Source organism: Salvelinus sp. IW2-2015, linkage group LG4q.1:29 (assembly GCF_002910315.2).
Source record: "Salvelinus sp. IW2-2015 linkage group LG4q.1:29, ASM291031v2, whole genome shotgun sequence".
Lineage (NCBI taxonomy): Eukaryota > Metazoa > Chordata > Actinopteri > Salmoniformes > Salmonidae > Salvelinus > Salvelinus sp. IW2-2015.
Genome location: NC_036842.1, coordinates 34,844,370 through 34,857,671, shown reverse-complemented (window position 1 = coordinate 34,857,671; position 13,302 = coordinate 34,844,370). Strand labels below are relative to the sequence as shown.

The window sequence follows — 13,302 nt, the reverse complement described above, 5'->3', positions numbered from 1 at the left end:
GTTACTTTAGTTTATTTAGTAAATATTTTCTTAACTCCATTTCTTGAACTGCATTGTTGGTTAAGGGCTTGTAAGTAAGCATTTCACAGTAAGGTCCAGTTGTACTCAGCGCATGTGACAAATAAAATGTGATTTGAAATGACAGAGTGAAAAGGAGAGTAGGGTTTCCCAAAACTTGGTTCCCGGGACCCACGTTTTGTTTGTCCTAGCACTACACAGCTGATTTAAATAATCATCAAGCTTTGATTATTTGAATCAGCTATCTAGTGCAAACACAAAACGTGCACCCCTTGGGGTCCCAGGACCGAGTTTGGGAAATACTGCTGTACAGAATAAACATATTCCAAAACATGCATCCTGTTTGCAACATGACACTAAAGGAATACTGCAATAAATGTGGCAAAGCGACAACTTTTTGTCCTGAATATAGTGTTATGTTTGCGGAAAATCCAACACAACACATTACTCCATATTTTCAGGCATAGTGGTGGCTGCATCATGTTACGGGTATGCTTGTAATCATTAAGGACTGGGGAGTTTTTTAGCATGAAAATAAATGGAATGGCGCTAAGCACAGGCAAAATCCTAGATAAAAACCTAGTTCAGTCTGCTTTCCATCAGATACTGGGAGATGAATTCACATTTCATCAGGACAATAACCTACAACACAAGGCCAAATCTACACTGGAGTTGCTTACCAAGAATACAGTGAATGTTCCTGAGTGGCCGAGTTACAGTTTTGACTTAAATCTACTTGAAAATCTATGGCAAGACCTGAAAATGCTTGTCCAGCAATGATCAACAACCAAATTGACAGATCTTGAAGAATTTTGAAAACAAGAAAAAATGTTGTACAATCCAGGTGTGGAACGTCTCTTAGAGACTTACCCAGAGACCTCACGGCTGCAATCGCTGCCAATGGTGGGTGCATCTACAAAGTATTGACTCAGGGTTGTGAATACTTATTTAAAATCAGATATTTATGTATTTCATGTTCAATAAATTAGCAAAAATGTTTAAAAACACGTTTTCACTTTGTCATTGTGGGGTAGTGTGTGTAGATGGGTGAGAAAAATTTAAGGCCTTAACACAGAAAAATGTGGAATAAATCAAGTGGTATAAATAATTTTTGAAGGCACTGTACTTGGTTAAAACTTCAATAGCTTCCACCCCATATGACTTTCATGAATATAACCAACTAATATTGATTCGGGGACTTCTTCCCTCTAATCCACGGCAATTACTTTTGGCCATTTTTGTATAGATTTTATACATTTCAATTTACTTTTTCCTTTCGGAAAAGCTGACCACGACTCCATTTTGTTGCTTCCAGCCTACAAACAGAAACTAAAACAAGAAGCTCCCGCTCCTCAGGTCTGTTCAACGCTGGTCCGACCAATCGGATTCCACGCTTCAAGACTGCTCCGATCACGTGGATTGGGATATGTTCCGCATTGCGTCCAACAACAACATTGACGAATACGCTGATTCGGTGAGCGAGTTCGTTAGAAAATGCATCGGCGACATTATACCCACAGCAACGATTAAAACATTTCCAAACCAGAAACCGTGGATTGATGGCAGCATTCGCGCGTAACTGAAAACGCGAACCACTGCTGTTAACCAGGGCAAGGTGACCGGAAACATGACCGAATACAAACAGTGTAGCTATTCCCTCCGCAAGGCCATCAAACAAGCTAAGTGCCAGTATAGAGACAAAGTAGAGTCGCAATTCAACAGCTCAGACAAGAGGTATGCGGCAGGGTCTACAGTCAATCACGGATTACAAAAAGAAAACCAGCCCCGTAACTTTTTTGCTCGCTTTGAGGACAATACAGTGCCACTGACACGGCCCGCTACCAAAACCTGCGGGCTCTCCTTCACTGCAGCCAAGGTGAGTAAAACATTTAAACGTGTTAACCCTCGCAAGGCTGCAGGCCCAGATGGCATTCCCAGCCGCGTCCTCAGAGCATACGCAGACCAGCTGGCTGGTGTGTTTACGGACATATTCAATCAATCCTTATCCCAGTCTGCTGTTCCCACATGCTTCAAGAGGGCCACCATTGTTCCTGCCATTGTTCCTGCCGTGTTCCCAAGAAAGCTAAGGTAACTGAGCTAAACGACTACCGCCCCGTAGCACTCACTTCCATCATCATGAAATGCTTTGAGAGACTAGTCAAGGACCATATCACCTCCACCCTACCTGACACCCTAGACCCACTCCAATTTGCTTACCGACCCAATAGGTCCACAGACGACGCAATCGCAACCACACTGCACAACCCCATCTGGACAAGAGGAATACCTATGTGAGAATGCTGTTCATCGACTACAGCTCAGCATTTAACACCATAGACCCTGGGTCTCGACCCCGCCCTGTGCAACTGGGTACTGGACTTCCTGACGGCCGCCCCAGGTGGTGAGGGTAGGTAACAACATCTCCACCCCGCTGATCCTCAACACTGGGGCCCCACAAGGGTGCGTTCTGAGCCCTCTCCTGTACTCCCTGTTCACCCACGACTGCGTGGCCATGCACGCCTCCAACTCAATCATCGGACGACACTACAGTAATAGGCTTGATTACCAACAACGAGGAGACGGCCTACAGGGAGGAGGTGAGGGCCCTCGGAGTGTGGTGTCAGGAAATAACCTCACACTCAACGTCAACAAATCAAATGAGATGATTGTGGACTTCAGGAAACAGCAGAGGGAGCACCCCCTATCCACATCGACGGGACAGTAGTGGAGAGGGTAGTAAGTTTTAAGTTCCTCGGCGTACACATCACGGACAAACTGAATTGGTCACCCACACATACAGCGTTGTGAAGAAGGGCAGCAGCGCCTCTTCAACCTCAGGAGGCTGAAGAAATTCGCTTGTCACCAAAAGCACTCACAAACTTCTACAGATGCACAATCGAGAGCATCCTGTCGGGCTGTATCACCGCCTGGTACGGCAACTGCTCCGCCCACAACCGTAAGGCTCTCCAGAGGGTAGTGAGGTCTGCACAACGCATCACCGAGGGCAAACTACCTGCCCTCCAGCACCTAACACCCGATGTCACAGGAAGGCCATAAAGATCATCAAGGACAACAACCACCCGAGCCACTGCTGTTCACCCCGCTATCATCCAGAAGGCGAGGTCAGTAAGGTGCATCAAAGCAGGGACCGAGAGACTGAAAAACAGCTTCTATCTCAAGGCCATCAGACTGTTAAACAGCCACCACTAACATTTAGTGGCTGGCCAACATACTGACTCAACTCCAGCCGCTTTAATAATGGGAATTGATGGAAATGTAAGTAAAAATTTATCACTTAAGCCACTTTAAACAATGCCACTTAATATAATGTTTACATACCCTACATTACTCATCTCATATGTATATGTATATACTGTACTCTATATCATCTACTGCATCTTGCCATCTTTATGTAATACATGTATCACTAGCCACTTTAAACTATGCCACTTTGTTTATATACCCTACATTACTCATCTCATATGTATATACACTGTACTCTATACCATCTACTGCATCTTCCCTATGCCATTCTGTACCATCACTCATATATCTTGATGTACATATTCTTTATCCCTTTACACTTATGTGTGTATACGGTAGTAGTTGTGGAATTGTTAGGTTAGATTACTCGTTGGTTATTACTGCATTGTCGGAACTAGAAGCACAAGCATTTCGCTACACTCGCATTAACATCTGCTAACCATGTGTATGTGACAAATAAAATTTGATTTGATTTGATTTAAGGGGCGCTCAGAGTCTGGGCAAGGGCAGCCAGACTCGGACAGGGGCAGGACCCCCTACCCTTAATGTTTGGACTTAGTCTCTGATGCTGTGACGGAGCGTGGCCACCAGATGCATGGCTGGACTTTACCTGCTGAGCGGTTTACCAGGTGCAGAGGACGGGTTTGGATCACCAGGTGCCTGTGGTTCCTGGCAGCGGAGCTATAAAGGTCTGAGTGGCGGGGTTGGTTAAGTGCGGGTGCCCTGGTTTGCGAGGTTCTGGAGGTGGGTTAGCCCTGGCCAGGACGCTGTGATGGGTGATGCCCAGGGAGAGGGATGTTGCCTGGGTAGGGAGAGTAGGGAGTAAGTCTGGAGGCCTGGAGGTCCTGGGAGTAAGCTGGACCTCTCCCAAATGTCCCTGGTGGCAGAGAGCTGGCTGGACTGAGTGGTGGCCCCTGGAGGCCGCAGGTCGGTCCCCTCTGCCTGGGTCGGCCTCAGCCCTCCTTGGCCCTCTCCCAAATGTCACAGGGGCAGGGGGCTGGCTGGACTGAGTGGCGGCCCCTGGAGGCCGCAGGTTGGTCCCCTCTCCCTGGGTCGGCCTCAGCCCTTCCTGGCCCTCTCCCAAATGTCCCAGGGGCAGGGGGCTGGCTGGATGGAGTGGGGCCATCTGGAACCCCAGCAATCCCTGGCCCTCCAGACCTCTATCACTCAATAAAGGGCTGATAAAGGGCGGGAGTAACTATGACCCTAGATAGCCCTTAGATAGCCAAATGGTGACACACTGCTCTGAAACAGCCAGTGGAGCAAAAGCTGGACTGTAATTGTTTCATTAATTCAAGTCATATGGTGGAAGTAATTGAAGGAGGTATGTCATGTAAATACAATTAACATAGTTTTTTTTTTTTATTAAGCCAAAAAGCCCAAAAGTAATTGGCGTGGATTGGCGGGAATAGGTCCCTCAACCAATAGCGGTTGGTTGTATTCATGAAAGTCATATGGGGTGGACGCTATTGAAGTTATGCAAGTTCAATTTAAATGAATTGAAAATGGCCAAATTAAAAAATACAAAAGCATTTGCCTTGCATTGTATTGACGAGGTCCCTGAACCAATAACAGTTGGTTGAATTCATGCAAGTGATATGGGGTGGAAGCTATTGAAGTTAAAAACATTTTTTTAAATGTATTCATTGAAAAACAGCTAAAGTAATTTTTATAAATACTAAAGTAATTGCGAGGTCTCTGAACTAATCACGGTTGTTTGTATTCATGTAAGTCCTATGAGGTGGAAATATTTTTCTGTAAAGAGAATAAAAAAAAAAAAAGATCAAGTAAAATAACAAAAAAACAATCGCTAAACAATTTGCAGTGGATTCGAGAGAAGTCTCTGAACAATGTCAAATTGATTTGAGAGCGATATTTTACGTGGTTGTGAAGCTATAGACATGTTTTATTAACACGCAAAAAGTAGGCGTTGCAGTGTTAAGACGTCCGCCTTAACCGTCAGCGGAGGAGAGCAACGGTTTAGCTACATTTTGACTCCAAAAACAAAATACGAAACCGAAGTGCAAAAACAAGGGGTGTTCCTTGTTCGCTATAGTCAGCTGATTCAGAATGTAATTTATACCATTCTTGCACATTTAGTTTAATTGGTATTAACGAGGAAAGTCTGAATATGTCATAATTTTAACTACACCGCAGCAACGATATCAATAAGGCAAATCTCCAGCTTGACTTTGCCCCGACCAGTTAACGTGTTACACATTGCTTGACACACACAGCGAGGTTGTAATTGCGTAACATTAGCTAGCTAACTACAGTTACTTGACTCAATGCCCATTGTTTTCGATATATAACTAGAGAACACACCCCACGAACACTTGTTTTTCCTTGCTAAACCGTTTTGCGGGCTAAAAGGGGAGCTATTCTAGCTAACATTGTTGATTGTGTACTCACCATCGTCCTGGCTAAAATGCTCAGCATTCTGGATGATTCGGAAAGATCCGCCCACAAATGCCCGGTGCTCAAAGTACAGGAATGAATCGGTTTCTCATTCCCAGCTGAACTCCAATGAACAGACCACAAAGCGTATTCAAGGGCGAATAGTTACTTCAGGAACACCCTTCAAAACAACAACCGTGCCATCGTTAAAACAGCTACGCCAAAGATCGTACTAGCTAGCGCAGTTACAGCTTCACTACGTTGACACCTTTTGGTAACATGATCTCCTCGCCAGTCCCAGTTCCGTTCACCAGGGGCGATAGCAAGTTTTTTTTATTTTGCTCTTTTCATTTTGTGAAAGCAAGGAAGAGCTGCTTTCTCTCGCTGGCATTGGCAGCGTGGTTAGCTAAACTTTTGTGAAATAATCAGATTTATAATTATAAACTAGATCTCGTTCTTTAGCTCTTAAAGGGTAAAGGGTTTACTTTACTATTCAAAGCAAAGCATAACGTCAACGTTACATTTAGTAAAGTAATTGGTGTAATTACTTTGATAGAATACAACTTTATTACTTTGGATTGTGGCGCAGTTAGATCACAAAAATATCTAAACTGCAGTTGTTGCCTGTGAAAAGTTTAAGACAGAAATAGGACAAAGAACATGGGAAGAAAAAGCAGGATAATGTGGGCAACACTGTTAGGAACGCAAAGCTACTCTGAATCGTTCATGCTGTCGGTTTCAGATAAATAGATGCACGATTTACTTTTGTAAAATGTTCAATGTAAATGAAGTTATATTTTAGTTGGATGATGTCAGTCAGTCTCCTAACCTGTTACGTTAATTCTCATAGCCTATACACTGAGTGTATAAAACATTAGAAGCGCCTTCCTAATATTGAGTTACACCCCCATTTGCCCTCAAAACAGCCTAATTTAGTCTGGGCATGGACTCTACAAGGTGTCTAAAGCGTTCCACAGGGTTGCCGGCCCATGTTGACTCCAATGCTTCCCACAGTTGTGTCAAATTGGCTGGATGTCCTTTGGGTGGTGGACCATTGATATACATGGGGAACTGTTGAGCGTAAAAAACCGAGCAGCGTTGTAGTTCTTGACACACAAACCGGGTGCCTGGCACCTACTACCCACCATACCCCGTTTTGTAGTGCCCATTCACCCTCTGAATGGCACACAATCATGTCTCAAGGCTTAAACATCCTAATTTAACCTGTCTTCTCCCCATCATCTACAATGATTGAAGTGGATTTAAAAGGTGACATCAATAAGAGATCATAGATTTCACTTGGATTCACCTGGTCAGTCTATAGCTAGGTTTCCATCCATTTGGCGAAATATTTTCATGCGAAGGTTGTAAAATCCGCATAAAGAAAATATGCGCTTTTTCCAACCAGTGGTGTTTCCACCAAACTGACTTGTTGCAGATAAAAATCAGTGCGTGATGTCCTAGTGCACACAATACTTACTTTTTCGCTCAAATTCAATGTGTTTCCATAGCATTTTAAATTCTTGTTTTTGCGTGAAATAGCAAATGTGCCTACTCAGGTCTTGCCAAGTGCGCTCTAGCCAACGGCTTGTAGATACAGTGCGGGGAGTCTAGAGTACATTATGAGATTATTATGGGTAAGAGTGACAATATTTGTATTTGTCAAGCATCGATCATCATGTCATGGAATAAGCATCAAGATCACCGTGCACTTTCACCACCCTGTGAAGTTCATAATATCTTATTATTTAATATGTTAATAAACTGTTTCCCAAATCGTAGTGGGAGGACCACGCACCATGTCATGGCGTGACTCCAAGTTTACTTCGATATGATGGTTGTTTTATCAATATTTGTGCATAAAGGCATTTCCACCGCCATTTCTCGCGTAATACATTTTACCAACACAAAAAAGATCCCACCACGTCGAACTAATCTGTCGGCATTTATACAATTGTACCGTAACGTGTTGTTTTCTTCAAAGCTGTAGTGATTTGTTTTATTATGACATTACTTCACTCGCATAAAAACTGGATGGAAACGTGGTTTATGCTCCCGAGTGGCGCAGATCAGAAGTTGTGCAGATCAAAACACTAAGTGACAACACTGCCCCCATGCTGCGGAAGGAATGATATGGCGTGTCTCAATTTTCATGTAGTAAAAAAAATATATCGAATGCCGGAGCGTACTACAAGGAGCCGCCTATTTTGTGACGAAAAACGACATTACAACACTTCGAATCTTGCGTCTGCATCAAATATGCGTTAATAAGAACTGCGTCCTAGGAAATCTCTGACTTCCGAGTTCAGTTCGTTCAAGACTATTAGGAACTCGGTGAAAACGAGCTCCGACTGGGAAGAATAGTTTTGAATGGTCATCGAACTCTGAATTCCAAGTCGGAAACTGGCGTCATTTTAGAGCTCCGACTTGAAGATCACTGATGTCATCATTTGACCTTTTTTTCCGGAGTTGCAAGTTGTCTTGAAAGCACCAAGAGTTTGTAGAAACTTACTCTACCATTTGTAAATAAATAAAATGTTAACCTTTATTTAACTAGGCAAGTCAGTTAAGAAGAAATTCTTATTTACAATGACGGCCTAACCCGGACGACGTTGGGCCAATTGTTCGCCGCCCTATGGGACTCCCAATCACGGCCGGTTGTGATACAGCCTGGATTCAAACTAGGGTCTGTAGTGACACCTCTAGGACTGAGATGCAGTGCCTTAGACCGCTGCACCACTCAGGAGCCCAATAAAGGCCTCTAGTGGCCAAATGGCCAATGTAGCATGTGCAGGGCCGTTGAGGGCTTCCACCATGCTTCTGCCATTTTAAAGTAGTCAACTGGGTGGGGATTCCTATGGGTTGCAGCCTCAATGGCACTGCCCATGCTGTCACAGATGCTATAATGGCACAGATATAAATGTAACGGATGTGAAATGGCTAGCTAGTTAGCGGTGGTGCGCGCTAATAGCATTTCAATCAGTTACGTCACTCGCTCTGAGACTTGAAGTAGTGGTACCCCTTGCTCTGCAAGGGCCGCGGCTTTTGTTGAGCGATGGGTAACGATGCTTCGTGGGTGTCAGTTGTTGATGTGTGCAGAGGGTCCCTGGTTCGCGCCCGGGGCGAGGGGACGGTCTAAAGTTATACTGTTACATTGGTGCCGTGACTCGGATCACTGGTTGCTGCGGAAAAGGAGGAGGTCGAAAGGGGGGTGAATGTAACGGATGTGAAATGGCTAGCTAGGTAGCGGTGGTGCGCGCTAGCAGCCTTTCAGTCGGTGACGTCACTTGCTCTGTGACTTGAAGTAGTGGTTCCCCTTGCTCTGCAAGGGCCGTGGCTTTTGTGGAGCGATGGGTAACGATGCTTCGTGGGTGACTGTTGTTGATGTGTGCAGAGGGTCCCTGGTTCGCGCCCGGGTATGGGCGAGGGGACGGACGTAAAGTTAAACTGTTACATTGGTGCCGTGACCCGGATCACTGGTTGCTGCGGAAAAGGAGGAGGTCGAAAGGGGGGTGAGTGTAACGGATGTGAAATGGCTAGCTAGTTAGCGGTGGTGCGCGCTAGCAGCCTTTCAGTCGGTTACGTCACTCGCTCTGAGACTTGAAGTAGTGGTTCCCCTTGCTCTGCAAGGGCCGTGGCTTTTGTGGAGCGATGGGTAACGACGCTTCGTGGGTGTCAGTTGTTGATGTGTGCAGAGGGTCCCTGGGTCGGGGCGAGGGGACGGTCTAAAGTTATACTGTTACATAAAGATGAGTCTGCTGCTACTCTGTTTATTTTCTATCCTGATTGCCTAGACACTTTTACCCCTACCCACATACAGATGTAATGTTAATTACCTCAACTACCTCGTACCCCTTCACATTGACTCGGTACTGGTACTCCTATATAGCCTCATTATTGTTATTTTATTGTGTTCATATTTCCTTTTTTTTGGCAAATATTTTCTTAGTTTTTAACTCCGCATTGTTGGGAAAGTGCTCATAAGTAAGCAGTTCACTGTAAAGACTGCACCTGTTATATTCGATACATGTGACAAATAGAGGACTCAAATCCGATTCTAACTACATCTATGGTGCCTACGCACTAGTCTCTGCAGTGCCCCAAAACAACGCACGAGGGCGCGCTGCAAAAGACGCTCGAGACTAGGGTGAAAGTTGAAAGGTGACTGATGTTGTCAAAACCTCAACCAAAGATTTGTATAACTACCCCAAGATAGACAACAGCGTGTCGTTTCCAATGGGAGCAAATTAATCATAGTGGGGAGAACAAGCAAGGAGGTGGGCAGAGCCAAGCAAGAGCTAGCGAGATCCTATTGGCGCGTTCTGGCATGTATTTACATATATCCGTTATGGAACGCCTACTATGTGAAGTGCGCGTGCGCAAATCTCCCCTTCTAAACAAAGCAATTAAAAAAAAACTTTGCCAAAGGATAGTTTACAAAACTTAGTCTGAGTCTATTTTTGGAAACAGAAAACTGTATTGAGATTAAATGTTTCATCGATGAGAAAATTTGCAGAACGTCAGCCAAAATCAATCTCGCGCCATCTTCTCCATTGGCTTCCTCTCATCACCATATTTGGTAGTGAGTGGAAACGCCAAACGGATGCTTCACATTTATACATCCGGTGAGATATCTGTCTGTACCGCAAATCTTGTAAACATGGCGGAGACTGAACACCATTCAGGTAGCTGATTTCATCATTTAATGCTGAATTTTCTGGAATATAAAAATTAATGCAATGGTTTCTCATAAGAAATAAGTAGAAGGAGATTCCCCATGTGGAACAATGCTGCTCGTAACTTTTCGTGAGACAATGAATGGGTCCTGGTTAGCAATGTAGCTAGCTAGACTATTTGTTCGTGGTTAAGTAGCTATCTAATTCGAGGCGCTAGCTACTAGTGAGCAAATTACAGAACCTTGTATCATCTATTGCATGATATAGATGATAGCTAGCTAAATTAATTTTGTACAATCAGCATGAGATAATTAATGGCTAATGACTATGTTACACTAGCAGTGTAACTTGCTAACCTAGCTAGAAGCTATTGGTAGAATGTGCTAATGTACTGCCACTAGATAGCCATTTGGGCATGAAGTCAATGGACGGAAAAAGGCAATATTGTCCCCGCCTTTCGATATCAGGCTGTGTCATACATGGTGCCATAGTTTATACAGGGTACACTGACATTAGTTAGACTATATCAATGTGTTCATGTGCTGCTCAGTAATGACTGTTTTCATAATTTATAAAACGGGTGGGTCTAATGCTGATTGGTTAAAACCGCATTCCAGCTGGTGTCTATTCCACAAATTACCACCGGAGACAGTGGACTGCACAGTGAAATGGAACAGATTAAATAGACGTTTAACGTCATAGATTTAGTCGGTGGTCATTTGTGGAATAGTCACCGCCAGGAATGCGGTTTTAACCAATCATCATTCAAGATTATAACCACCCGTGGTATAATTAAGTGATAATGCCGGAGAAGCCAGTCTTTGGAAGTTATATTGCCATGGGTGTTGGTTTGGCCCGACACATCTAGGGTTGCTACCGAAGCCGGCTGGTCTATCAGTTCGGTTGCTAGAGACGCGACCTAGTCTCTATGGATTCGACGTTCTAAATGTTCTATTGTCATACTGGCTGGCAACGTTCTTATCCCTTGCTTGGTAGCTAGCCAACTACGGCTAATTTACAGTCACGTCAAAAAATGCACCCAGAATAACAACAAAGTATTTGCATTTGTTGAAGCTGTTTTCTGGTGACACTTATTTGGATACATCATAACAATGAGCTAATGAGGCGCGATTTTGCCTGGTATAGAAAATGTGCTCACTCGTCAGGACACTGTTGTTCAGAGGAGCTAGCCAACAACACAGCTAACACAATCAGGGGACCCGACTAGCGCAGCGGTCAAAGGCACTGCATCGCAGTGCTAGAGCCGTTGACCCTGGTACAGACCCTGGTTCGATTCCAGCCTGTATCACAACCGGCCGTGATTGGGAGTCCCATAGAGCGGCGCACAGTTGGCCCAGAGTCGTTAGTGGTTGGCCGGGGTAGGCCATCATTATAAATAATAATTAGTTCTTAACTGACTTGCCTAGTTAAATAAATCACTCAAACTGAAAGTCTGCAAAATATCTGCACTTAATTTCGTTGTAGCTTTTTTCAATTGACATTTCTTTGTATATATCCATAAAAGTTATGCCAGCTGATTCAGGATTTCGACTAGCTGAGACACTGCCTGTCTGTCTTGTCCCAACTCCCGACACATTCATTACAATGGGACAGCTGTAGATCGAATTTGAATATTGAAACAATGTTGCAAATGTCAGCGACAGACAGCAAGGTTTATATAAATCTCTGCTGTTGAAAACCTAATGTTAGTCGAAAAGAAATGTGAGATAATGTCCAGATGCTTTTTATAGTGGAGATCAAGTTTATAAAGTGCCTGGCTGGGCTGATGATCCAGCGGATTGCACAGTCAGATGGAACAGAGTAAATAGGAATTTTAACGTTGTATATTTAGCTGGTGGTAATTTGTGGAATAGACACTGGCTGGAATGGGGTTTTAACCAATCAGGATTAGACCCACCCGTTGTATAATGCATGATATAGATGATTGCTAGCTACTTTCATTTTGTACAATCAGCATGAGCCAATTAATGACAAATGACTTACACTAGCTACGTAACTTGCAATAGCTAGCTAGCTATTGGTAGAATGTGCTAATGCACTGCCACTAGATAGCCATTTGGGCATGAAGTCAATGGATGGAAAAAGGCAATATTGTCCCCGCCTTTCCCTTTCGGTGTCAGTCTGTGTCATACATGGTGCTATAGCTTTATACAGGGCACACTGACATTAGTTAGACTATATCAATGTTTTCATGTGCTGCTCAGTGATGACAAAAACAAATATGTATGGATGGCGTGCCAATGCTTGATGAGTATCCCATATACAGGCTGCATGGTGTAGGTGTGTCACTGTATGCCTTAAGTCCCTAAATGTTTTTGTGTGTATTTGGTTGGAACTGGAAAACTCCCCTGCACTCTACAATGTTAGATTGTTTATTTTGCCCTATCACTTTGCTGAGTGGACCAAAGACAGGTGGAAAAAACAAGCTTGTTATGGCTTAAGTTAGAAACCCAGAACATGAAATAATTTAAAGTGCGTGTGTATTGTGTGTTATGTATTTTTGTGTGTGGTTATTCTTATATATTTATTCCAGAGGGATTACTCAAACAGGATTTTTTTGGGGGTGCTGAAGGTGACAATATTGTATTATGTCTCAGAATCAGGCCTCTAACACAGTGCAGCATTAGAAGTAGTAGCAGAAGTTGCTCCTACAGAAACAGGGTCAGAGTTTGGATATGGTAATCTGACCGTTTGGTTAAAGGGATAGTGCAAGATTTTGGCAATTAAGTGCAGTTTGAAGGAAGTTGACGGTAATTTCACAAGCCATTGCTAATTAGTGCAATGACTGGAACAGCTAGCATGTGTAACGGATGTGAAATGGCTAGCTAGTCAGCGGTGGTGCGCGCTAGCAGCCTTTCAGTCGGTTACGTCACTTGCTCTGAAACCTAGAAGTAGTGGTTCCCCTTGCTCGGCCTTTGTGGAGCGA

General features: G+C 43.9%; 1 protein-coding gene across 1 annotated transcript in view; it reads right to left on the bottom strand.

Moving 5' to 3' along the window:
• crata (carnitine O-acetyltransferase a) overlaps positions 1-5,960 on the bottom strand; it is a 31,896-nt gene extending 25,936 nt beyond the window's left edge. Inside the window, exon 1 of the mRNA XM_023984541.2 lies at positions 5,695-5,960. Within this exon, the coding sequence (XP_023840309.1) occupies positions 5,695-5,721 (27 nt within the window). The 5' untranslated portion in view covers positions 5,722-5,960. The remainder of the gene's footprint in view (positions 1-5,694) is intronic.
• Positions 5,961-13,302: the final 7,342 nt, after the last annotated feature.